At 40.4% G+C, this 27,365-nt stretch overlaps 1 protein-coding gene across 2 annotated transcripts in view; it reads left to right on the top strand.

Moving 5' to 3' along the window:
* arhgap4b (Rho GTPase activating protein 4b) overlaps positions 1-27,365 on the top strand; it is a 44,565-nt gene that overhangs the window by 5,231 nt on the left and 11,969 nt on the right. The window contains exons 2-13 of one of the 2 annotated variants that reach the window (XM_024293514.2): positions 3,470-3,791; positions 13,156-13,327; positions 13,404-13,566; positions 18,260-18,322; positions 18,396-18,569; positions 18,752-18,880; positions 18,959-19,180; positions 19,284-19,385; positions 20,513-20,698; positions 20,779-20,863; positions 22,497-22,524; positions 22,743-22,839. In XM_024293514.2, coding sequence (XP_024149282.1) covers positions 3,722-3,791; positions 13,156-13,327; positions 13,404-13,566; positions 18,260-18,322; positions 18,396-18,569; positions 18,752-18,880; positions 18,959-19,180; positions 19,284-19,385; positions 20,513-20,698; positions 20,779-20,863; positions 22,497-22,524; positions 22,743-22,839 — 1,491 coding nt within the window. In that variant the 5' untranslated portion in view covers positions 3,470-3,721. Of the gene's footprint in view, positions 1-3,469; positions 3,792-13,155; positions 13,328-13,403; positions 13,567-18,259; positions 18,323-18,395; positions 18,570-18,751; positions 18,881-18,958; positions 19,181-19,283; positions 19,386-20,512; positions 20,699-20,778; positions 20,864-22,496; positions 22,525-22,742; positions 22,840-25,383; positions 25,412-27,365 lie in introns of both variants that reach the window. The other variant, XM_024293515.2, reaches the window with a different exon arrangement.

The raw sequence follows: 27,365 nt of genomic DNA, 5'->3' as shown, positions 1-27,365 counted from the left end.
TTTCTGTAAAGTGGCCAGAGTTCATTAGAAAGCCACCTCAGGGTTGTGGGCGGGACTGGTGGTGTGGATTAACCCCGCCCCCTCCCCTCCTCATTGCTAAGAGCTTGGAGCAGGTAGGTCCTAGCGTGTTTTCTGTCACAAATACAATCTTTTTTAAATGGCCGTCTTTGTCTGCTCCTAAATCACAATTTGAATAAAATATACCCAGAAATGCTATTCTGAGCTTAATTTTCTTAATATCTGTCTTCTACCATTGAAAAAATGTCTCAAGAACATGTTGAAAACACAATTTTTATTGGAATAGGTCTTTGAAAGCAAGGTAAGAAAATAACAAATCTGTACACGCCATTTAAATATGTGGTCCTTTTCTGTCTTCCCTACATTTCCACAGTCTTTCCTCCTGCATCGTTATTAGCTTGTTTCTCTCCGGCCCGGCTGTCAGGGCGGAGAGTGTCACACCTGACTCTACCCCGACTCGTGTTTGCATCGGTGAACACTGAGCTGAATCGTGGCCGGGGCGTACAGACGGCATCAGATCGCTTTGACAGGAACGGGATGCCGAAGCACCTGTGTGTGTCATGAGATGGAAACATTTACCAAAGTTCATCTCTTCAGGAGCTGAGCTGAAGGGTCCTGTAAGATCTCATGCACTGAATGAGGATTTACTGACAGAAATCTGTTGAAAGGCAACAAATCTGCAAGATTTAAAATGATGCTCCAAAGGAAATACCCAGAAATCCCCGTCTAGTGTCAGCACTTAAAGTTTACACAATGGCCTAATTGTGTTGTAGATCCATCATAATGCTGCATATACTTTATCCTGTCCTGTAATCAGTATGACATCCTTTCCTCATTAACCTTGACTTCAGCTGTGAAATCCTGATCCCTCATGACCTCTCTTTCTGCTCCGTTCGCTCTTCAAAACCTCTTTTCTTTCTCGTCGGTCTTCTGCTGAGTCTCTCCCAAACCCTCCTCCATCCTTCTCAGATCATTTACATACATTTTGTTCAGTGCAGATTAAGGTCGCACCCCCCACCGAAGAGCCTTGTGGAGGTCTCAGAGTCCCATTTGTGGAAATCTCTTTTTGTTTATTAATAGTTCTTCTGCATTTACTCACGACTTCCATCTGAAACCGTCTCTGAAATGTGTCTGAATCACATTCACGATTTGCAGGGGAGGAAATGAGAGTTTCATACGCTTTACCTCGGGTGTTTTTCAGCAGCATGGAGTGACATAACTCAACAACTTTGGTTCTTGTTTTTCTTTATCTTCACGTCTCCTTATTTTCATGTGATGCTGCATGCAGGGTTACAGCAGGCTACACCAAGCCTGTTCTCTGTTGTAACCGTCACATTTTTTTGAAAACCAAAAAGAACTGCTCGAGGCTAATGGAGAAGCAGTTTCCAGTGAAAGCTGTGTGTTGAGCTGTGTTCTTCAGAGCTGTGAAACCTGTTGAGAAACTGACACCGGATGTGGGAAGTGAGGTTCATCTTTGCCTGTACTCGCTTGCTTTCTTGAAAAAACAACAAAGACGTATAATTCAGTCTTCATCCAGCCATTCAGCAGTGTTCTAAGGTTTTAAAATGGACCTTAGATGACCTCTCATGCTGCATATGTCCCACAATGCATTGCAGGAACAGTCAGGTCTGCATCTTTGAAGGACGCTGGTGCTTTTTGTTTTGGTTTTATCCTTCTTCCTGCTTAAGATATCCACAAGTTTCAAGAGTCCAGAATCCTTTTAGATTAAAAGCTGAATGATTAAAAAAAATGCAAAAACTGCTGTTTTGTTTCTGATGCAGAATTTCAGAACATGCTAGTTTTTTTTTTTTTTTTGGATTGTATTGTCTTCTATTATCTTCTGTCAAAGTGGGAGGTCTTCTTTCTTTCTTTCTTTTCTGCTGTCATCTTTGTACGCAGTTGTTCCTTTAAAGTCCAGATCACCTAAATGGGTGAGGATGTGCAACATTCAAATGCTGAGCATCTCCTTCTGGCAGCAACAGAACTGACTCTTCTTATAAGTTTCTTTTCATGTAACAATAGACCCTTTTCAAGGTCAAACAAAGTGGCAACAGGGCCGAAAATGCAAGTAATCATTTATATCACTCATATTTTGTCCCAAAAAGGGTGAAAAAGATTATACTTTATTCTGGGGCTTTGGGAGTTTATTGTCATATTTCCATTTCCCTCCCAAATATTCTACTTAAAACGACAGCTTTCGACAGATTCGCAGAGACGGAGGGGCCTGACCCCAGACGCAGAACGTGAACGCCTACAGTGGGATTTCCTCTCGCACTTTTAGAGTTACGTAAAGACTGTGGCGCTCACATCGGAGGTATAACGCTAGTGGTGTGAGCTCGGGGTTACACATGTCACAAAATTCAACTTTGCTACCTTGTTTCAACCTGTAACACACAGATGGTTTAGACCAGGGGTCTCAAACCTAATCAAACAGGGGGCCAAAATCTAAAACACACCTTAGGTCGTGGGCCGAACAGGAAAAACATTTATTCAACACTATAAAACTACATTTTTTATACTTTGAAAATATAACTTTTTAATGTCAATTTTTATTTAAAAAAGGCAGGAATACTATTCAAGTATAAATCAGCTTAAACCTTAGATAACTTTCAACATTTTACTCTCCATAAAAATAGATTTTGTCAAAATTATACAAGTCAGAAATTAGCTCAATTATCATTGGGCCAATAATAACATAAATTAAAATGATCTGGAGGGCCGGATAGAATTACCCTGAGGGCCGGATAGAATTACCCTGAGGGCCGGATCTGGCCATTGGAGCTTGACTTTGACACATATGGTTTAGACCATATTTTCTGGAATTAAACAAGTTTATTTTAAATAGTCAAAGAATTGGTAACAGTCAGCACTTTTAAAGAAGAGGCTGATACAAATAAAACAGCCAAAAATAGTTGATTTCCTAAAAACCCAGTTAACTGAGGGTTTTTTTGAAGTATAGTTGTGTGTCATCTGCATGCCAGAACTTCGTGCTTTGTGATGCTGCTGAGATGTTTCCTTTTCCAAATGAATTTTATTGTGTACCAACTCCTCAAAGTCTTACACAGTATGAGCAGTTATGGTGCAAAACAGCAAACAAGCTGCTTTTCGGTGTCTGTCACTGCTGCCTCCAGCTGTGGTTTCTCAGGTTACAGTCAGTCAGCGAAGTCATTTCTCTGCTCTGTAACCTCGAGGTATAACAAATACCCTTTATTACTGCTGCTGTTCATCACCTCTGCTCCTCCCATCCCCCTATCCTTCATCCTGCCTCTTCATCACTCTGCCCCCTTACTGTCCACTCTGCCCCCGTCACACCGCTCCTCCTATTAAGCCTCTCTTCTCTGGTGTCACTGTCCCTTTCTGTCTTGTCTTCTTGGCCTCGTTTGTCCACTGCTGCCCTCCTGTCATCATGTCAAACTCTAACAACTTTTTTCCTCCTCTCTTTGCTGCTCAGGTCACCTCCCTTAAGAGCGCTCGGACCAGGATCCCATCGCCTTCCATGGACAAATCGATCCGTGCGACCTCCCCGTCGAGAGAAGCCAGTCGACCCTGATGTCGATGCAGCTGTAAGGCGGCGAGGCCAAGAGGTCAGGGGTCAGAGATTACATCGAGCCGGGACTGAGAGCTTTCCAAAGCGAGGAACCGTGAGGCAGCAAGAGGACCCGGGTGCCTGGAAGGACGGAGTCATCAACTCAAGGGGTCAAAGATGATGACATCGCACGGAAAACTGAGAAGGGAGAAGGGGAATCTGGCGGAGTATGAATCTCAGATGAAGGGTGAGCCACTCCGTGTTTCATCACCTTGTCTCGTTCCACGTCTGTGGCCTTTATCTCGCTTCTCTTTGTGGATGTGTGCCTTCCTGCATGCATGGATGCGTTTAAGGAAGCACATGCACACTGATGCGTGAATGTGTGCGGCCGCTCTGCTCTGCAGATTGTGCATTTGGTTACATGCATGTAAACCCTCTCATTGAGAGGCCGGATTCATCTCATTTGGAAAGGACGGCACAATTCTGCAGGACAAAAAGATGCGTGTCATGTGGCGTGTTTGGGTTCTGGAGCTGCTGCTCTCCGTACTGTACTACAGGGTGTATTTATAGCTAGTATTAGTGATGCTGTCTCCTCGCATCCAGTCAGCCGGGGGCTGTGTACTCACACAAAGACGGGGGGGGGATAGAGTAAAGAGGGGAATGATGGGGAAAAAAAGGAAAAGAGGCAGAGGTGAAAGAGCAAAGTAAAGGCGGAGTTATTTACATTGGCCTTTTCATGTCACCGTGCTGACACGCTGCTCTATGGGTTTTGCCGCGTTTGCTTACAAGCTTGTGTAAATAAGATCACTTTATATGAGGTGGCAGAGAAGCAAAGGGGTCTCGATTGTTTTTTTGTGTGTCGGTAAATATTTTTTTACAACACTGTAAAACGTGAATCTTAAGAAAGCAAAAATCTTCTTCGTCATCTTCTTGTCCGCTTCTGCCCTTTCGGGGTCACGGGGGTGCCGGAGCCTATCCCGGCTGCTGATGGGCGAAGGCGGGGTTCACCCTGGACAGGTCGCCAGTCTGTCTCAGGGCCTCAATCACACACATCCACTCTCACATTCACACCTAGGGGCAATTTAGAGTCACCAATCAACCTATGAAGCATGTTTTTGGACGGTGGGAGGAAGCCGGAGTCCCCGGTGAAAACCCACGCATGCACGGGGAGAACTCCACACAGAAAGGTCCCAGCCGGGATTCGAACCGGGGCCTTCTCGCTGTGAGGCGAGAGCGCTAACCACTGCGCCACCGTGCAGCCCAGTTTTGCAACATCAAAATACATTTTGTTTAAGAAAACATGTCTTAGTACGGAGCTCCTACAGGGGCATCGAAGTAAAAAAAAAATGAAAAAGTTTCTATTTACTAACTGTAAGTATCACTTAGTATATGTTAGTATCTGTTCTTTTTTTAAAACTTAGTTTTTTTTTTTTTTATTTCCCTTTAGGGCAGAGTTTTCAAACTCAATGTACCTTGAGGTCATTGAATTCAGAGTCTGGCTGAGGCTGGGCCGTATGGGGTTCAATTTGTGCCAAAATTATGTTTTTGCGTCCATTGTCTATGTCTACTGAACAAGTTTATTGAACATTTGTTCATGTCTATGTACTATAAAGGAATATCTTCTGCGTGTCCTGTGAAACGACAGGAGCTAACGACAGGAGCTAACGACGCTAGCAACTGTTGCTAAAGACTTTTATGACGACCAGATCCAACGACAATAAACCCTTTTCATGGTGACGTGTCACAAAATGGCGACAGGGCCGGGAGGACTGATTTCCGGCTGACAGCTGAATTCTGTTTGACACAATTTTACATATATAGTAAAAGGTAACCATACCAATTTCAACAGAAAAATGTACAATATTTATTTTATAATTATTCTGCAGAACTGTATTTTCATTTCCTGACTTAGATCGTTCACAAATCTAAATACATATTTGAATAACCCTTCAATATTGGATGTTTAATGGAAGTATCGACCTTTCATTTGAGCAGATATTATTCTAAGGGGTTTCTATTTTGGCTGATGTTATTTGCACGTATTTTTAGTACAATCAAGCAAAAAAGTTGATAGAAATTCATGTTGGTCGCATTTATAACCATCACACACATCGCTGCATTGCCCGTACACATTCTAATCTCTTCCCAGGATAAATGTACTTATTGTTTTACTGGATTTTTAGGGGATAATTGTAAAAACGGGAATGGTTTGGCTCAGCGAAAATGTTAAAAGCAGCTTTCAGTTTCAGCTTTCAAAATAAGAACGGCAAAGTAAAAAAAGAAATCATCATCACGTATTTTATAACATTACGTGGGAATAATCACTTTCATATTTTTGCAACAGTTTTGATTAATTTGATTATTTTTTATCTGTGTTTTCACTGAGATTGGACACAGTTATAAAAAAAATCATAGAGGAGCGACGTTAGAACCACGGCTGAGCTAACAGCAGCTCACTGTCCGCAGTACAAAACATTACAACAGGAATAAGTTTGACTTTAATGTCAGACACGCTGGAATTGTCTGGCTTTAGCTCTGTTTACAAGGATTACGTGAGTGTGGAAATTCAGGCAATTTTTTACTGGTGAGAAAAGATCTTCTGCAGCTCCACGTCTCATAACCCAAGCTAATGCTAGTGTTAGCATTAGCACGGATTAAAAGAATAAAATCTGAAAGACCTTCATAGTCAAACAAGCAGCATTAACTGAAGTACTTGTAACCTTTGTCTAACTTTAACCGGGTTGTCAGAGAGAAATTATCCACAACTGGATTATATCATCCAGAGGAATTTAGGCAAACGGCAGCTGAGCTGCTGTTCTGACTGCAGACAGAAAGTGCTACTGACATTTGTACTCTGATTTGTGAACAATCTAAGAGGACGAAACCAATAAAATCAGGTAGGAAATTTATAAAATAAGTATTGTACAGATTTTGGTTACAATTGGTTTGGTTACCCTTTATTATTTATGTAAAATTGCTTTAAACACGTTCAGCAATCACCTTAAGCAATAGGTGATAGCAAATGCAAAAATGTAAACATAAAGCAAACTGCAATATCACAATGCAAAAAAAAAACTATAATCAAAGAAGCCGAAGATATTGTTTAGTAGACATTGAACTTCCATATTAAGGTAGGGGCCACAAATGGCCTGCAGACTGCTAGTTTGAGACACCTGCTTTAAAGACCCCCTAATTTTGTTTTTTCTTATAATTGGCAAAGTATTTGCCTATTTAAAGACATTCTTTCAATTTTAAAGATTTATTTCTATGGGAGAAGTTTTTCAGTGAACTTCTGTTAAAAGTTCAATTTTTTTCCAGTTAATTTAGGACAAACTAATATTTTGTAAAATCTGGCGATGCATTCATCTGGAACTCCCATGAAAACAACAGTCTTGATGTTTTCTGACAGTTTGATCCTTTTTTTCACCTGATAAGTAGTTGAAAAAATGTCTGTTCTCTTTTATCTTTTAAATTTAAATCAAAGTTTATGGATAAAACAAAATGAAATGAGTGTGTTTGTGTCTGTTTTCATTACCTATCAAAGCTCAAATAAGCAACATACTCCTCATTTTACAGGACAGGATGCATTTTTTGTTTCCTAAATAATTCTGTCAGGCAGAAAGTAGTTGCTGACGGTGTGATTTTATGAGGAACATGCTCCTCATTCTGAGAATATTGTGGAGGTCACATCACGTTCTGTTGCACTGAGCAGATGTTTTATCCCAAAGCGACGTCCAATTGGAGGTAGCAGGAGGTCTTAGCCATGGATAAAACAGTATAGGTTGGGGTTAACGAGTGAACCTTTGATGGCTGCTTAACCAGTAAAAACAAGCACAAGATGTATGTAGCACGAGATAAAACACTTCATTTATCAAACTTATTCTGATTTAACTCTTAAAAAGGAGACAGATAGGCATTTCTAACATATTATTATAAAAATATATAATTTATCACACTCTTTTGGAGAGGCAAAAAACTTCCCTCTTTCAAAACATCACCATGGCAACGACTTAAAATATTGCAAAAGAAAAAAAACTCTCAAAAAGGGTGACAAAATCATTTGTTGCACTCGTGTACCAAAAAAGAAAAAAGTGCATTGTGGGCATAACCACAATAAAGGGTAATGACCTTTTGTGAACTTAATCTTAAGATGCAGCTTTAGGGTCAAATGGTCAGAATCACATGACCACAAGGCCAATAAAATATTACGTGATTTATTTATTTTCCTTTTCCAGCTTGGACCGTTTTTAAGAAGTAAAAATGTATTTTCCTGCAAAGCCATGAAAATTGGTTCATATTTTCTGGAGCCTCAAGTATCATAATATATGATTTTCATGGGTTTATCAGATTGTCTGTATCTGAGAACTGGACCGAGTGAGTGTGGCGTCACTCATAGAAAATGGTTTACTTCTGGCTCCAACCAAATGAAGTTAATTCAGTCGCTATTTTTTCGTGATATGGACGCCGCCATGTTGAAGCCAGAAATTGTCAGTAATCATTGATTGGTCTGAGCAATCAGGAGTGAGCTTGTTGGAAGGCCACGCCCCTACCACGTAAACCGGAGCGGCCGTGGTGCAGTGGTAGGGCGGTCGACTCCTGATCAGAAGTGAGCGGGTTCGACTCCGCCTTGCCCGCCCATGTGTCGAAGTGTCCTTGGGCAAGACACTGAACCCCGAATTGCCTCTGGTGGGAGGTTGGCGCCAGTGTTCGGCAGCGGAGCCACCACCAGTGTGTGAATGGGTCTGTGAATGGGTGAATGGGTCTGTGACTGTGAAGTGCTTTGGGCCCTTGAAGGAGGGTAGAAAGCGCCATACAAGTATACGCCATTTACCATTTACATAAAATCTGTCAATCGAGCGTTTGGAACGTTGGATGGTGGGGGTCAGCAGGCTCCGCCTACTTTTATTGAGGCATCTGATTGGTCAGTTTATAAACTGAATAACTTAAACTATAGAAAAAAAAGTAAAAAAACAGGACTGTCTTGTAAAAAAAAAGAAAAAAGCCAAAAATGTTTATTATGTCGAATAGAATGACTGAGTAATAGTTGTTTATTTCTCTTTAGAAGTCTATGGGATTTTGGCTACTTGGAGCCAGCAGCGACTTCCCGTTTGGAACGCCAAGGTCACTCAGTCCACTTCTCATATACAGTCAATGGTTTTTCACTGGCCAATACCTTGAATGTTTAAATACACCCAACTATTAATGTGGCTTGAGCTGTCTACAGGCTGCAGGGGCCACTTATGGGAATATGTTGACGGAGGCGAAGGCCATTTAAGGCTGTATGGACGTTTTGCTGTTAAAGACTCTGATTAAATGTTTTGGTGTTTGTGACATGTTGTTGTATCGGTGGGTGGAGTCTCCTGCCTCGGGTGGAGGAGTTTAAATATCTTGGGGTCTTGTTCACGAGTGAGGGAAGATCGGAGCGTGAGTTTGACAGGCGGATTGGAGTGGCGTCCGTCATTATGTGGTTGCTGTACCGGTCTGTTGTGGTGAAGAGAGAGCTGGGTCAGAAAGCAAAGCTCTTAATCTTGGTTTGAATACTCACCTATGGGTCATGACCGAAAGAACGAGATCCCGACTACAAGCAGCTGAAATGAGTTTCTCCAGAGGGTGGCTGGGCGCTCCCTTAGAGATAGGGTGAGGAGCTCGGTCACCCGGAGAGAACTTGGAGCTTCTCCTCCACATTGAGAGGAACCAGTTGAAGTAGCTCGGGCATCTGCCTCCTGGAGAGACGTTCCAGGCATGTCCCACTGGGAGGAGGCCCCGGGGAAGACTCAGGACACACTGGAGAGACGTGTCTCGGCTGGCCTGGGAACGGCTCGGGGTCCTCCAAGAGGAGCTGGAGGAAGTGACCAGGGAGAGGGAAGTCTGGGCATCTTTGCTTTGACTGCTCACTGGATGAGTGGAAGAGGAAGATGAATGGAACATGTCCTTGTGGCATTTTTCTCATGACGAGGGACATATATGAGGAAAATAAAGCTTGAAACATCATTTCTTAGTACCGGTATGTCTTTATTTAATTCGTCTTGGATCAAGAGCAGTCAAAAAAATACATTTTGAAAAAGATTGTGATGAGGAAATACGCCGAGCTCTCAGCAGCACTGAGGGTAATGGGGAATTTGTATGAACTCCTGCTGCTCTGCAGAAGCTATGTCTTAGAAACAACACAGGTTTTGGGATTTTGGTTAAAAACAGCAAAATTATAATAAAAAGATTACCAACCGGTTCTGATGGTAAATGTGTTTACCACTTTTAAAAGAATAGAAGAGTGTGTACTCACCCAATAATAATTTTCTGTTAATTTAAATTTCACACAGAAGAAACAAATAAAAGATTCATATGGTCTAAAATGTTACTGTAAGAAATGTTTGTTTACTGTTGCTAATTTACCGCAGTATCCAAACCTAATCCCTCATCTGTTAATAAGGTCAAAGGCTTTAATCCGGTGGGGGAGGATTTATCTGATGAAACCACGTGTGTTAACTCCACTCAGATTCACGGTTTGTAAACAGGTTACTCTTTTTAACTGAATCGTAGGCGTTTGCGAAGCAGATCTATGAGATGAATTGAAGGTTTCTGCAGGTCCATCTGTCAAACTCGGGTTATGTAAAATCCTGCAGAAAGGAGATAAAGGCGCCTCTGCATCAAGAAGAATTCACAAGAATCCAGGCCCAGAAGTCACCGGCTCTACGATCCAATGCTTTTATTTTCATCAAATACAATCAGACTTTACTGCTTCCAAACTGACCTAATGCTCAGAATTATTGTTAGATTTTACAGTGAGAATTAAAACAGATTAAAAAATGCAGAGACGAAAAAAATAGCAAGTTTGCTTCTAATTTTGGAGAAAATTATCTTTAGAGGCGAATAAATGAGGGGCAAACAGTCATACTACCATCAGATAATGTGAATTCCTGAATCCGGGACTCCACTTGACGATCCGTGACCGTCGGATCATGCATGACCCATTCACATACTGACATTTCTCATCACGAAACCAAAAATGTCACACAATTCAGAATCGGATTATGCAGAAAATCATCACATCAATCTCCACATGTGGCTTTTATTTTGATTTACAGATAAATATTGCAAATAAACTACACAAAAAAGTGGTCAAATTCTCAGCATTCTGGATATCTAAAAGATTCTGTCTTTCAAAATAAGATGCAGCTCGGAGCTGCAGAAATGTCAGCGGTCTGATCGCTTTGTTCCACCTGCTGCTCACATCAGTTTTCAAGACAACGAGCGGCTCCTGCTTCTCCACATCAGCAGCATTTCTTTGGTGAACAATAACAAACAGCGATGCATCTCACTTCTTCTGACAGCCGCTTTGCATTTTCTGAGCTTTCCCTGCGCTTTACATGAATCAAAGTGCTTCTACATGCAGCACAGGAAGGCAGTCAGGTGTCACCTGGTGGGATTGTAAGTTACTCCCACTTTGTTAATTGTTCTCGTGTTTGGATTGCACCAAATCTAGATTAACTTTAAGAGTTGCACCTCACCAGATGGAATCTATTGGTTGAAAATTACAGAAGAATTTTAGGGGAGTTTAAAATTATTTTTCCGGCGTCTCAGTTTCCCCAAAATGGTGTTTGTTTCACACATGAAGGACAAGTTCAGTGCGCTGAACTTTTTTTTCAAGGATTTTTTATCTTCACTGGTGTCCAGCTGCTGCCCATTTCATGACATCATCTGAGAGTCTTTGGCAGAAGATGGATGCAGCTACCATATATCTGCCCTTAGCTGCACCAGGGTAGAGATGGCTGGGGCACAAATTCACTCGACATCTGCACAACCACAACTGTGCCAGAGAACGGATCACAATACCGCTTTGGGGCTCTTTACAGTGAGGAATGAACAATATAACACACTTAAAAGCTAACAAAGTTGTTTTTTGAAGGTATGGCCTCTTTAAGGGCTGCACGGTGGTGCAGTGGTTAGCGCTCTTGCCTCACAGCGAGAAGGCCCCGGTTCAAATCCTGGCTGGGACCTTTCTGTGTGGAGTTTGCATGTTCTCCCCGTGCATGCATGGGTTTTCACCGGGGACTCCGGCTTCCTCCCACCGTCCAAAAACATGCTTCATAGGTTCATTGGTGACTCTAAATTGCCCCTAGGTATGACTGTCAGAGTGAATGTGAGTGATTGAGGCCCTGAGACAGACTGGCGACCTGTCCAGGGTGTACCCCGCCTTCGCCCATCAGTAGCCGGGATAGGCTCCCGCACCCCCGCGACCCCGAAAGGGACGAAGCGGACAAGAAGATGGATGGATGGATGGCCTCTTTAAAAAAATAGCAACAGAATAAAGAGTAATTTTAGACGCAGCTCACAAGTGAGTTGTACTATTTTTAGAAAAGACCTGCAGACAACTTGTGTGGTCTTTGGGGGTGACCTGTGTTGGTGACCCCTGATCTAGACCAACCAGTATGAACCCTCCTGTCTGTGATTAGCAGTCCAGCAGTACAAACATCACTCTAAACTCTGAGATATGAGCACAAAATCAAAGATAGGGAGAAATGCGAGATGTGAACCAATGCATCTGAAAATATTTGTGTCGCAAAAGCAAAAATCTATTTTAAAAGCAAAGAAAATCTTCTGAAAGAAAACATTTACTATTTTCATTTGCTACTTAGAACATTGTTTTTAAAATGTATCATTTTTAATGCAATTCAGATCTCAAAACTGTGACTTTTGTTCTCAGTGTAGTGGCACAAATATCATTTTTTAAACGCCAGTGTGAATGTGCCGTGCACAGTTGAATAACAGCAAGGTTTACGTGTAACTTTACATCCCCCTCACGTGGGTTTCAGGTTTGTGCAGTGTTTGAGTCTGGATCCAGGACTCGTGAGATCACTTCCCGAAAGCACTTCCTGTCTGCTCGAGTCCTTTCGAATGTAAAATCCACGTGCTTGATCATCAGCAACGTGGTAAAACACTCAAGATCTGTCTTTGGCGCAACAGCGAGGTGCTGCTTTTAGAAGGCTTATAAAAAATGCATGAAAATGAATGTGGTGCAACCACACACAGACCAAAATAAACGCCATTAACGGGTATTTTTACCTCGTGCTGTTTTCAGGTCTCAAAAATTAGCTCTGTGTATCTTCAGTTTAACTCTTTATGGCTGCAGGTAGAATTGTTGAAATTCTAAACCTCAGCTGGGTTTTTCTTTAACTTCACCACACGATAATCACAGCAGTAGAGTATATATTTGCTTCTCTGCCATTTATGCCTTTTTTTCAAAAAGACGTCACAGATGCTCAAAAACTCATCTCCTTTCTGCATTTTTATCTTGTAGCAAATAATCAAAAAGTTTTATTAAAGAAGTTTCACAACTTACTTTTACATTTTTGTGAAGCAAAACAGAAAAGGGTTTTTAAGATTCTGCATAAACGTCTGAATCTCTCTTTAGCAGCAGACAGAATATTTCAATATTTCATGTGTTGGCTGAGTGGTAAGAAAACCTCCTTCCTACAGAACGGATCCGTGGCGTAAACCCGGTTCCTGTCTGCGCCTTAGTTATCTGTGTTTGCATGCGTCAGCATGTCTGTGTGTTTTTATGAATATGTATTTATGGAGATAGTTGTTCTCTGTTTGTCTGTCTGTCATCTCAGATCTGCGTGCCCAGCTGACAGATCAAGTGAAGATTCTTGACTCCCAAGTGGAGGTAAAACAGCAGCAGCTTTCGGACCTTTCAGAGTTCCTCCGGCGCCGAGGCGACATTGAGGCCGAGTATGCACGGGCCCTCGACAAACTCACGGAGAGGTTCACGCACAAGACTAAAAAGTAAGCTGGTGGCGTGTGTGTCGCCGATGGGCTTCCCTGTGCCGTCTTCTCAGGAGCTTCGTGTGTGATCCTGCAGGAAGGAGCAGTGGGGTCAGTCGGTGTGTCAGGTCTGGTCGGTTCTGCTGACTCAGACCCGTCTGGAGAGTCGGGAACACGCAGCGCTGGGGGACACCTGCTGCAACACGCTCACTCAGAGGCTCGCGCACAGCACGGAGGACACACACCGTCTGCACAAGCGGGTGAGAGCGCGCTCGGTCGCATGCGAGTTCACGGGAGGCTGCAAGAGTCTCCCTGCTTTTGAAGTTAAATTCTGCTGCGTGCTCCTAAAATGCACGAATTTGAGCTTTAATACAATCAAATCAACTGATTTAAATCACCCCTCATGACACGGCCCACAACTGCTACCTGCTCCATCACCCCCTTTAGACCCGCCCTCCCTGGATGAGCAGCTGCTACATGCCCCTCACTTTCTCACCTCTGCCCCACGAAAAAAAATAGTTTTTACAAAATTGTGGCTTTTCTTTTGGTTTTATCTCCATAGCAACTATTTTACTTTTTGGTCACCCAGGGACAACAAACAGGTCTATATACTTTTTGGATGAATTGGCAAATGTATTTTTTTGTATTTCCTTAGCAACTGAGGTTTTTTGTTAACCACGCCCACATTCCTAATATGGTCGTATTGTATGTCATATCATTTGTTTCATCTTGAGCCAACGATTCATTCATTACATTTTCAAAGAGTTCCAGTAAAAACTATGAGGAGTTTAAAGGTACTAAATATGTTTTTTTTTTCCATTATTAAGAATTTTAAACAGCGGCCTCTTCTTGAATCATTAACTCAGTTTTTTTTTTGTGTTTATGGATTATGTGTTTAGAAAAGACCCAAATTCACAAGTTTGTTGCTACAGCATCGTGAACAGTTCTTCAGAGTTGGAAACAATGACGTTACAGCTCAAATCTTCTTCAAGTCATGGCTTCTTTTTGAGCTTTTTTTTTAATAAATTTTTTTTAAACCTTGTGCAGTTGCCATGGCAGCAATTTGGAGGCGAAAGAGTCATCAACGTTTTTCTTGTGGTTTGTGAATTTTTGAGATAAGTTTTCCGAAATGAAAAACAAGTGTTTAAAATTGTAAAATAAGATTTGGAAATTCCATTTTTACTATACCAGTTAAAAATCTTCAAGAAAGCCTCAAATTATTCTACTTGAGAGCATTTTTAAAGATTACAAACAGAACACCAAACATGAATATTCACACGCAGAGTGGGATTGGTAAAATTGCAGGTTGTCCAAATTGACTCACAGGAACTTGTCACAGTAAAGAGCGAGCAGAATCCTAATTAGGCCACAGGAGTTGTTTTTAAAGCAGCTAAAAGGTTTTGGTTCAACGCCAAGAACATCTAGGTCCTTTCAACGTCACTCTCAGCTCTGCATCAAACAACGCAAATGTGACCAATCAGAGTCCAACTTCACAGACCGACAGGAGAAACATCCTGGAGGATGAAGCACGCTTCATCTCCAATAATCATTCTTGTAAGGGCGTCTGCCTTTGCTCTGGCTCCATTTTCTTTTTGGACAAACGCCATTTGATACTCCGAACATTTGAAAGGAACAATAAGGATACAACAACTTAAGATTTTCAGGTATTAAGGTGCCAAAGCTATAAATATAATATAAAAATAAAAATAAATGATAAGATCATTGCCTGTATAAAAGAACTGGACTAAGTGACCCCTCCTTTCCTGGCATTCCAAAAAGAAAGTACCTGCTGGCTCCAAGAATTAGGTAAACAGCTATTGGTTAGCCATTATTCCCACAATACATTTCACTGTACTAGTCTCAACATAATAGTCCAACGGTACGTGTCACAATACTAGTTTCACGATACTAGTCCCACAATACGTGTCACAATAGTAGTCTCATAATATGTGTCACAATACTATTCTCAAGATAATAGTCCAACGATACATGTCACAATACTTGTCTCACGATACTAGTCCTACAATATGTGTCACAATACTAGTCTTATAATACGTGTCACAATACTAGTCTCAAGATAATAGTCCCACGATACCCGTCACGATAATACTTCTACGATACGTGTCACGATACGAGTCTCACGACACTAGTCCCACGATACCTGTCACGATACAAGTTTCACGATAATAGTCCTACAATACGTGTCGCAGTACTAGTCTTAAGATAATAGTCCCACGATGCTAGTATCACAGTAAAAGTACCATGATACTAGTGTCACAATAATAGCCCAACAATATGTTTCATGATACTAATCCCACAATACGTGTAATGATACTCGTCTCACGATACTAGCCCCACAATATGTTTCATGATACTAGCCCCACAATATGTTTCATGATACTAATCCCACAATATGTTTCATGATACTAATCCCACAATACATGTAATGATACTAGTCTCACAATAGTAGTCGCACAATATGTGTCATGATACTAGTCTCACGATACAAGTCTCTCGATACGATATGTATAGCGATTTCTCCTAGGATTATATCTGAACAATTTTTCACATTTCTTAAGCTAAAGTACTGTCCAATGTGTAGCTGTGTTGCTTAACTAGTTTTTATCCGAGCCACTACAAATCACAGCAATCCACATTTTTATATGATACTGGCAGCAGTCTGGCACAGAGTTTCAGTTCACTACCCATCTCATGTAATAGCAAAGTAGTACATGTCTCATAACAACAAAAACTGCGTGGCTGACTGAACATTTAACACAAGCTGATGCGGTGTGGAGCTGCTCAAAGACTTTCAGTGTGCTGCGCGGCCACCAAGCAGTCTGAGGTTTAGGTGGTAAACAATAGTCAGACGCTGAAGGACGCTCATAAATAATTAAATAAATATTGTATTGTCAGCATTTTAAATCGATATAAATATCTAGTATTGCTAAACGAAATATCGCGATATACAACTGAATCGATTTTTTACACCCCTAGTTTTACATCCTTAAATCATGTAGAATAATTAACAAAAATAAAGAAGACTACTTTGCGGATGTCACTTATCACGGGTTATTTTTAGAATGTAACACAGAGAACACTGTGTACAAACCCAGAAGAGTCGAATACAAAGTAGCTTAGTGCAAAGTACACCAACAAAAATATATCTTCTTGTAAGACATTTAACCTGATAGTGTGAGAAAAAAACAGTTTTAGAGTTTTTGAACCAGCGGCCAATTGGAATTGGCCCAAATCTCCATGATAAATTTAACTCTCGTTGGTTTCCGTTTCAGGAGAGGAGAGATTAAGATGCCCACGGGGCCTCCATCCGGGCTTCAGGGCTTGTTTTCCCCACATGTGCTATAGCGACAAACACATCAAGTAAAACAGGACTTAGTGTTTTGTACCTGTGAAACCTCAACCCTCATAATAGTGGTGTCCTGTGGGTAGACTCAGTCATTCTCTAATAAAAACCACTGCTAACAGGAGGGGGAAGGGCATTGTCAGTCTGTCACTGAATGGAGCTTTTTCTTTCAGATATTTTTTATTATTATTTTAAAACAGGAATCTCTGAAATTAGGGCTCACTGAGGACGGTAAAATGTTGCAGGCTTCAAAAATTTGAAGCACAGCCTTTCTGGATTGCAGACGGCAGTGCGTGCTTTGAATGATCTGATTTGGATCGGCGCTTTTTTTCTGAGGCTGCAGATCAAAACCTCTTGGGTTGAGTTTTAGCAGATAAAAATCATTTTAAGCTCCAACTATTTTTTTACTCTCTGAGATCTGACAAAACAAGCTGTTAACCAACTCACATTTAATCTTTTCTCTCTAAAGCAACTGCCTGCACACTGAGCGTTGTTTTTCTTTTATGAAGGAAGCAAAAAAAATATTTTTTACCTGAAACATTAAATCTCACAAACTGATTAACTTCTGTTTTATAATCTTTCAAGTCTTTGTCTCATTTCTGTATTTTTGTCAGTAGTAACTAAACCTCCACCTTCAGTTCCCGAATTTGATAGGAAGTATCAAATGTTGCAGTTCCTTTGAAGACCACTAGAGGCTGGTTGCTGCCCGAGTTATTTAGGTCGATCTTTACACCTGAAATAAACATATCTTATGTCTTTATATATAGAGCTTTTTTAAAGTTATTTATAGCAACTCTGAGCTGGATGAACTTATTTTAAAATCAGTCATTTTAATTTGATCAAAGATCAAATTAGCATATTTTAGAAATGTAATTTCTGACTGGCAGGTGGGCCGTCCTACGGCTGGTCCAAAATTTTATTTTGTTTTCGCCCAGATGCCATTTTTGGAACACTGTTTAGTTGGGCGGAGCTAACTAAGATTGATGTGTATTTTCCTATTCAGAACCCAATGGACCGAATGACCCCTCCCCCCTCACAGTCCAGGAAGTGGTCAAACGAGGCTCCAAGAAGCCAAAATTCCTTAGACTCCTCGCTGCATTTCAATGACAGATTTTGTGTTCAAGTTGAAGGGGTGTGGACTTCCAACAAGCTCACTCCTGATTGGCTTAAGTGGTTGTCATATAAAAGATGACTCAGACTGACTCAAACCAAACATTGTGAAAAAAATTGCGACTGAATGGTTACTGTCCCGTTGGTGCAGGTTGCTGATACAATCAATGGTCTGACATCAGAGATTATCCATCCATACGTTTATGTGAGTGCAGCAGGCCCATATTTGGTTGGCCATGCACATTTCATTCACCGAGTGGCAGCCTCGCACGGAAATGTGTTTTTGTTGCTGCATCCTGCCACCCACTTTCCAAGATCAAACACCATGACCCACAAAAGCAGCTGATGGTGACATTGTGATGAGGTACTTCCTGTATCTGTGCAGGAATGGGCCGAACTCAAACAAATATGCATTCTTATGAAAACTGACTCAAAATATTGAAGATTTTTGACTAATCAGTTTAATCTTTTAATCACAGAGTAAAGAAATTGGAATCCAGATGCAGGATGAGTTGCTGAAGGTCACAATGGAGCTGCAGACGGTGAGCCCTCCGCTGCAGGATTAGGCATATGTGATGATAGTGAATGTGTACTCATGTTGTGGACTCCTTCAAGGCTCTGAAGACGTATAACCAGTACCACACAGACTGCCTGATAGCCGAGGGGAAGCTGAAGGACGCAGAGCGGCTGGAAGAGAGACACACCGGCAAGTCGACCGAGCTCGGCCCCGGCCAGCTGGTGGGGCAGAAGAGGAGCTCTGTGAAGAAGATGGAGAAACTAATAGAGAAGGTGTGTGTTTGAGAGGCAGGAAAGAAAAACCAAAACCCAGCGAGTCGTAAAATGTTTTTTACAGCATGGAACCCACTTCCTTTTCCTGTTGTTCATCCACATGTCATGCGTATGTTTTATTGCACCTTATTTATGATATCTATCCTTGTTTTGTTTTTTTTTTGTTTTACTGTGGCTCACAGAGGTTTGGCAGAGTGCAGGAGACCCAGCTGAAGTGCACCAAGGCTCGCAACGACTATCTGCTGAACCTCGCAGCAGCAAATGCAGCCATGAACAAGTACTACCTGCAAGATGTCAGCACCCTCATCGATGTAAGGAGACCTTCTGGAACATTTCCCTCATTGTTTTAATAAAAGGAAAAACACTGACCTCGCTTTATGTTTGAACAGTGCTGCGACCTTGGTTTCCATTTGTCTGTGGAGAGGGTTATGAAGTGCTACCTGACCAGTAGATGGCGCATTCAGAAGACAGAGGAGACGGGGCTGAAACAGCTGGAGGCTGCGGTGACCTCCCTGGACCAGAGTGGAGACAGGGATGCTCTGCTGCAGCAGCACGACGCCGCCTTCTGCCTTCCCTTCAGGTTCAACTACCATCCTCACGAGGGAGACCAGGTGAAACCAGGCTGACACGATGCTCTTCAGAAAACTATTTCGTGTAGCACTGTGAAAAAGTAACAATGGAAGCTTTTCAATTTTTTTTGTGTTTGTTGGTCAGGTGTGCGAGGTTAGTGCGGAGAGCCAGGTGAGGTATGAACTGGAGACCAGGTTCCAGCAGCTTCAGTCTCGACTTGCTACCGTTACCTTGGAAACAGAGGAGGTAAGTAAATAAAAAGATATTTTTAATATACTGTAAATATCCCAAGAATACATCTACTTCACTTTTAATGCTTAAGAACACTTACAAATACATTTAAACTTGTAGTATAATTCCAAGTGTAATCCAAATATACTTAATATGAACTTGTAAACATGAACTTGTAAAGTTTATCTCTACTAAGTATCTGAAAAGTAAATTAAAAGTATACTATCTTAATTTTAGTTTTAAAGAAGTATACCTAAAACAAACTTGAGCATAACTCTTTTTGGTAAGGGTAACAATAAACTGAAACGCTTCGCAATGATGCTTGAGGAGTTAGGAGCTAGTTCAGTAATCCCCCTTTATTCGCGGGGGTCAGGGACCGGAGGCTTCTGCGAATATGCCTGAATACGGAAACCTCCCCACTCCCGTCTCATCCTCCACCCCCCGTGGCTGAAAGATGTCTGTTACACATCCATACTCATCAAAAACAAGAAACGTGAATAAGTGGGGGGACACTGTCCATCAAAATCCATAGCAGGAGTATAAATTTGTAGTTTAAATTTTGTAGAAGATCCTAAAGAGGATTTGAATTGTTTTTGAAAAATTTCAAGATGGTGGCCTCTTACTGAGGTCAAAGTTCAATTAAACTTTGGTTGTGGTTGTTAACTTGACCTGGACGGGTGTGTGTGAAATGTTGCTTATTTTTCTATTTTTCTTTTCTCATTCTGGGCAGAAATGTGAAAATTGCCAAATTTTACATTTTTGCCACAATATGGTCACCTAGCAGCAGGTCCTGTGGCCATCCCATGATCATTTGAAAAAAGGTCTTTTGGATATTCCATCCCTGTGTGTTTTAATTTCATTAGTGGAGTGGCTTCATTCACTTTCTTGACATTATGGTCTACTGTGGTGTCATCTTGTTTTGTTGTCATTGTTGTTGTTTTGGGTATGGGTGCCATTCTATATTCCCTAAATTCATTTACACCAGGTACTAATTTTGTTAAGTGTAGGCGGGGATGAAATTGTCGTTTAAAAACACAAAAAGAAAGAAAAAATATTAAAGCAATCTGTTCTCTTCTGTCTATGAAAGATGCAGAACATGAATATGTATTTAATAAAAATCGTCATTCCTTCCCTTTGATTAGATCAGTAAAACGCTGAAAGCCACGCTCGCAGCCCTGCTGGAGACGATGTGCGACAGCGAGTGCAACCCGTCTCCGGACATATGCAGCAGCCTGACACACGAGCCCCCTGGGGGGGCCAGCGTCCCAAAACTGACCCTGGCCAAACGGCGAGCCAATCAGCAGGACACAGAGACCTACTACTTTACAGTGAGTCTGCTGGAGTTTGACTGTTTTGGGAATCAGAAAATGTTGATTTGGTTTTTAAATGTTTCTTCTTTTGATCGTAGAAAGTGAAAGAGTTTCTCACCAGCAACTCTCTGGCCTCCAAGCTTCAAGCCAAACATGATCTTTTACATGATGCCATTCAGAAAGGTAACCATTCATTTTCAGAATTTAATTTAATGGGAACACTTTATAAAAGGGTTCCTTTTATTACTTCAGACATTGTTCAGACTTTACATATATATTAACTAGGGGTGTGTATTGGCAAAAGCTTGGCGACATGATACGTATCCCAATACTTATATCCCAAGACAGAACCAGAACAAGTTTTTCCTTTTTTTGAGAATGACTTATAATTAAAAAACCCTACCTAAATATTAATTCGTCTCTCATTATTGCAAGTCTGTGCTGATACTGGCAGCAACGTGGAACAGAGTTTTCGTTCGGTACTCATCCCTAGTAAAAACTAAGTAATACATGTCTCATAACAACAAAAACCGTGAGGCTGACAGAACATTTAACACATGCTGGTTCTGGTGAGATCTGTTTTTGTGTAGAGCTGCTCAAAGAGGCTCAATGCACTCTGCTGCCAACTGGTGTTGGGGGGTTTAGGTGAAGACAGAAGTAAAACGCTGAAGGACGCTCATAAATTATGAATTAAATATTGCCTTTTAAATTGACATAAATATCACCAAACCAAATAATGTGATACATCACTGAATCCATTTTCCTCTTCACCCCTAATATTAGCTAACATGTTGATGCATAAAGCTAAGCAATTGCACCAGGAAGTTTTAATCAATGACTTGATCTGAATTAAGTAAGGCTGGATGGTAAACATTAGTTAACTGCTAACTATTGCATTAAATAAAACACTTAGTAATCCAAAAGAAAGTGTCTGTTAACACATTGTTTATTTGGTTAAATAATGCTTAACTATGCATTAGCTAATGTTAATAAAGGGACCCTTATTATAAAGAGTTTAGCTTTATATGGTCGTATATTCAGATGTCTTTTTCCTCTTTTTATTGTATTTTAAATATACTATTTACTGTTTCAATTATTGTTTTAAAATTAAATTTGAATTACTTAAAATTAGATTTGAGACATTTGTCATATAACGTGACATTAAGTAATTTAATATTTTTTTTGTTCCTTTTTTACATTGTTTTCTGTACATTATTACAATTGTTCATCATTGGTTAACTTATTTACAACAATAAAATCATTAGATTCTGGAGACCATTCAACTTCTGAGCTCTAAAACTTTATTTAATTTTTTTTGCTTTGTTTTGCTTATTATTGGTAGCAATGAACAGCAACCAAATAATAAAATAAAAATAATGCCCAAAATTTTGATAAAATGAAAAAAATATATAATATTAAAAATATTACATTAGAAATTAACACATTTGACCCCGTAGGTTCTCCAGGGTTAATAAATATTAACAAATATTTAACATTAACAAAATGTTAATTTAAAAATTAACATTTTTTTTGCAGTTTCTGTATCTGCTCTTCATTGAGTTGCTCAGCCTTTTAGGCTTTTTTGAGCATGTTTTAGCCCTTTTATTAGTTTTATGAAATAAAAACCTCAGAGTTCACACATTTTTACAAAAAGCTTTTCTTTTGCCAGCTTTTCCAACCAATCCTGACCTGATTCATCTGTAGGATGTTTATCCTCTTGCTAATGAATTGTTTAAGCGTCTTGTAATGTTTTATGTTATTTATAGCCACTCACCGTGACCTTAGAGTTTCAGATTTTTCCTTTTTTTTCTTCCAGCCGAGGCGGTGGACAGTGACCCTTCCAGGTAAAAAACAGTGTTTTTTAAAGAATTGAGAGTACAGGCAGTGAATCTGAGAGGCTTAGAGGTCAGGAGAGAGCAGAGAGGACAGACGGGAAGAGGGGAGGGACATGCCACTCTCAAAAACTGTTGTTTTGATCCGTTTTCTCTTCAAGTCTGATCGCAGAAGATCCTGTCACTGACAGCATGTGTAATCGGGCTCGTGCATTTGTTATATTTCCCAGAATGCAATGCGCTCGGTCAGTGCGTGTTCGGAAGTCCAGACCTGTTTCCCAATTCTGCCACACACTCTTCACCTCAGACATTCTGTCCTACATTCAGGTAACAGACGCTCAGACTTTCACTTCCCTTTCCTCTCTGCTGTACTTGGCTGCACTGCTGCTTATCCGGTCCTGATGCAGAAGATACGGGCGGATGGGGGGATGGGGTGTTTCCTGGTGCACATTTTGGCTCGACAATCCCTAGGCACTGAAAAAAACAAATCTTAAGAAATTAAAAAGAAAGAAAATTGCATCATTTTCTGTCTTATTAGAAAAATTAACTTATCAAGAATGTTTTTCAACAGCAAAATAATCTCAGTTTAAGAAAACGCGTCTTTGAGATCAGAATAAGAAATTTTGGTAAGACCATTTTTCTAACCCCATTAGCTGATTCTTTTGCTTATGTAAAGAAAAGCTGTTAATGGGGGAAGGGTTTTTGACTTATATCTGTTATTGTACAGACTGCTGCAGTCATGTGTTTGGTTATGTTCACTGCACAAGAGGTAGCCTAAAAATGGGAACAGAACACTTATCTTTTAAAAAATATCCCTTGAAAGTAATGAAATGATCTGTTCATGCAGCAAGTAGCTATTACTTAACAGGAAATTGTACATTAAGATATCAAAATATAGAAAGAAGAGTTCCAAAAAGTGAAAATAATGCTTAAAAAAGCTACTTTTAGTTAGATTACATCAGATTAAAGGTCATACAGGCCAATGAGAAGTTTTTTTGCTAGTTCTACTGTATATATTTTTTGAATTTGTATGTACCTAACTGTGGTGTATTATAGTTATAGAACAAAATGTGTCCAAAATGAAAATCTTAGTACAAGTTGGCCTATCTTACTGTAAGGACACAATCTGAAAATTGTGTTTTTTGGTGTTTTTAACATTTTTCTTACAATAAGGGACATATGTAAGAAAAATATAACTTAAAATTGCATTTCTGAGTATTTCCTTTTTCAAAATGTTGTGAATCAGAGGAAAATGAAAAAATGCAGTTGAAAAAGGTTGTATTTGTGACATAGAAAATATGCTGGACGAGCCACAAGCTCCCTGCTCCGCCTCATTCTGATGCATCCAAACGCATAATCATAAACTGGGAAAACTTTGAAAATAGATTAAAAGATGATCAGAGTGTGACTCTAATTAATCTTTACAAAATCTAAATATAGCACTTCTTTTTAGAACGTAAATCTAGATTTTGGTTGACAATAAATGCCAGTCTAACTTTAAAATAACATCCTTAAAATTTAACCCAAAATTATAGTGAAATATAAGTTATTTATAGTCTTAAATAAAGTTTTTCTACTGTCAAAAGCAAAATGATTTTGACTCATTTTAAAACTACTTTCTCTGTTTCTAGTTCGTAATGAGATAAAAAATTCTCCACTGTGTTGATTTTGAGCAAAGCCTGGGAAGGTGTAGAGGAAGGACTTAAAGGGCCGTGTCACACTGTGTACATGTACATTTGGAGCATGTTCCACAAATATAATTTCATTCTTTTGTGATACATGCATGATATACGTAGTTCACGAGTTTTTCTTGTGTCCCTCTACATCGATGTGCGCAGATGTTCTTCGAGGGTCATTGAAGTACAGTGAAGTACAAATAAACCGCCTTACGATCAGATTAATCCACACTTCATTGAATATCCTCACTCAGCTGCACAATTACATATGATGGGCATATGAACTTTGCACATTGACGAATGAGAAATGCGAATTACGTCTATCATGCATGTATCACAAAGGACCAAAGTTCTCACAAAACACTGATGAATTACATATGAACAGCACAATAATCACGAATAGTTTGTGTACGATTCAGTTATTATGTGAGAGGTATATAAATTGGTGGATCACTGACTTCTCCGTGTCCTGTGCTGCGCAAAATGTGAGTGAATATGACTCTAAATGCCCACTGCCCAGCTGGTGCTTCCGCCGGAGCTCCCCTGTCTTGGCGGGTCCTCCCCACCCCTGGTGGGCTGTGGTGTCAGGCGCCAAGCAGCTGTCTTCAAATTGGTGTGGACTAGAGGATTAAAACAAAACATCCCGAGCTGGGTGCTGTCCGTGGTGCTGACGCGATGTGATATGTGCCCAGTGCTCCGACTGTCAAAGTGAAGAAATTCAATGACGTGCGGGTTTATCTGATCTTATTCATACGTCTCAATTGACGTGATACATCTGTTAAAATGTCCACAGCTTTTTCAACGTATGTCCACATATGACCAGTTTTCTTACATGGAACATGTGCAATAGCAGCAGTGTGACATGGCCTTTAGTTAAAACAACTTTGAACCTGGAAAATTATCTTAAATGTTTAAAATCTTTGCAGGGATCAAATAGTTTGCAGTGTTCACAGCTTATTTTCTGGCTTTTCCTCCTTTCAATCCACCTCCTCTTTTATCTCTTCCCCTCTCGCTTGTGGAAGGGATTAAAAAGCTCTGTCCTCTTTGCTGCCTCCTCTCTACACTCAGCCTGTGAGTGTGTGTGTGCTTGCGTGCTCCTCCTCTTCCTCCTCTAAATCTTCATCCCCTCATTGTTGCCTCTCTTCTAATCTCTTTTTCTCTGTGTCCCTGCTCTTCTGTGCTTGGCTTGGTGCAGAAGAAGAAGGAGAATGTCTCGGACACAGGTACCACGTACCGCCTGTGCCTGCTCTGTGCGCCGCATGCAGGCAGGCAGAGTCATGTGGCGGACTTCAGTCTTACATATAAGAAAGAGCCTGTTTTCACACACATCTGAAAACGTGTTGCTACCACTAAGAGCTTTTCTCTGCTGTACGCCAGATGAACGGCTTCGGCAGTGATCATCTGCATAGATCAGGGGTCCCCAAACTTTTTCTTTTTCATGTGAGGGCTACATAACTGCTTTCTTCTCTGATGTGAGGTCGGTTTGTAAGCTAACAGAAAAAGTGTAACAATCACAGCTTAAACGTAAATACTTATGGTTTTCCAGAAAGCTACACATAGCCAAATTTAAAATAATTCATTTCTGTTATCTGCAAAGAAAAAAACAATACTAAAACTTTTTTTTTACACTAGATATATAGCATTACCTGCAATAATGCTGGTGTGAATGCTAAAGCTGAATGTGGCTGCTGAAGATGCTAGTGCTGATAGCTGAAATGCTGAAGTTAATAACTAAAAACACTGAAGCTAGTAGCTGAAATGGCTGAAGCTGACAGCTAGCTAAAATGTTAGCAAAATGCCAAATTGGTCTAAAAAACAAACAAAAAAAATCTAAATTATCAACAACAGCTAGCATGTAGCTGAATTATTAGCTAAACTCCAAAATAGCCCAAAAACCTGAAAAAAGACTAAATTAGCCACAACATCTAGCATGAAGCTAAAATATTAGCTAAATGCCAAATTAGCCTAAAAACTGATTTAATTTTAGTTTTAATTTTTTAATTTTTAAAAGGTTTAATTTAGCCAAAACAGCTAGCATAAAGCTAGGCGGCTGGGTGGCTCAGTGGGCTAGGTGAAGGGCTGACACGCAGGAGCCCTGGGTTCGATTCCAGGGTTGTCCACGGATCCCCATCCCTTGACGCTGCTGGCTAACTGGGTCCCTGTGCCCCTCAAGTACAGGGTTGTGTCAGGAAGGGCATCCGGCGTAAAAACTCTGTCAAATCACTGAAGTGAAACAGTGGGTGCTGTTACGCTGTGGTGACCCCGAAAGGGATAAGCTGAAAGTGAACTACAGCTAGCATAAGGCTAAAATATTAGCTAATCTCCAAACTAGCCAAAAAAGCTTATATTAGCCAAAACAGCTAGCATTTAGTTAAAACATTAGCTAAACTCCAAAATAGCCACACACAAAAACTGAGAAAAAGCCAACATTGGCCAAAACAGCTAGCATGTAGCTGAAATATTAGCTAAATGCCAAAATATTCTAAAAACTAATAAAATGTTTAATTTAGCCAAAACAATTAGCACAAGGCTAAAATATTAGCTAATCTCAAAATTAGCAAAAAAACTGAAAAAAGCCTATATTAGCCACAACAGCTAGCATGTAGCTGAAATATTAGCTCAATCCCAAATTAGCCTGAAATGTGTGAAAATGTGAGTCACTATTAAACCAATAAATAGTCTGTTGTCTCCCGTCATAGTTCAAACGGCAGAAGGGTGGAATAAAAAGTCACATTCTATGTGGGTCTCGATCAGCGTTTCTGTGAGTGTGTGTCGGGGCCTCATCCATAGTTTGGGGACCCCTGGCATGGCTCAACATCCAAATTATGAAGTTTTTCTGTATTTTAGAACAGTAGTTCCCAGACCCGCCGCCATGGACCGGTGCCGGTCTGTGCTTCTCTTGGTACCAGGTCTCAGATTAAAAAAAAATAACAAAAATCAGTTTCTTTTACTTTCTGATTCTAAAAGAAGGTTTATTTTAGAAAACCACTGGATTTTGTCCGCCAGATCCAGGACATTCTTGATCCATGTCAAGTCATTCACTATGGTCACGTGTCTTAAATTCATTTACTACCTTCTTAAAGCAGCTACACCGACTGCTAAATGAGAAACCCTAAAGCTGACAAAGTTAATATTAAATGCTTTGGGAAAGTTTCTTTTCACAGAAAAGACCCAGTG

Source organism: Oryzias melastigma, linkage group LG7 (assembly GCF_002922805.2).
Source record: "Oryzias melastigma strain HK-1 linkage group LG7, ASM292280v2, whole genome shotgun sequence".
In the NCBI taxonomy this organism is placed as follows: Eukaryota; Metazoa; Chordata; class Actinopteri; order Beloniformes; family Adrianichthyidae; genus Oryzias; species Oryzias melastigma.
The sequence above is the reverse complement of the archived record's forward strand: the minus strand, read 5'-3'. Positions and strand labels throughout refer to the sequence as shown.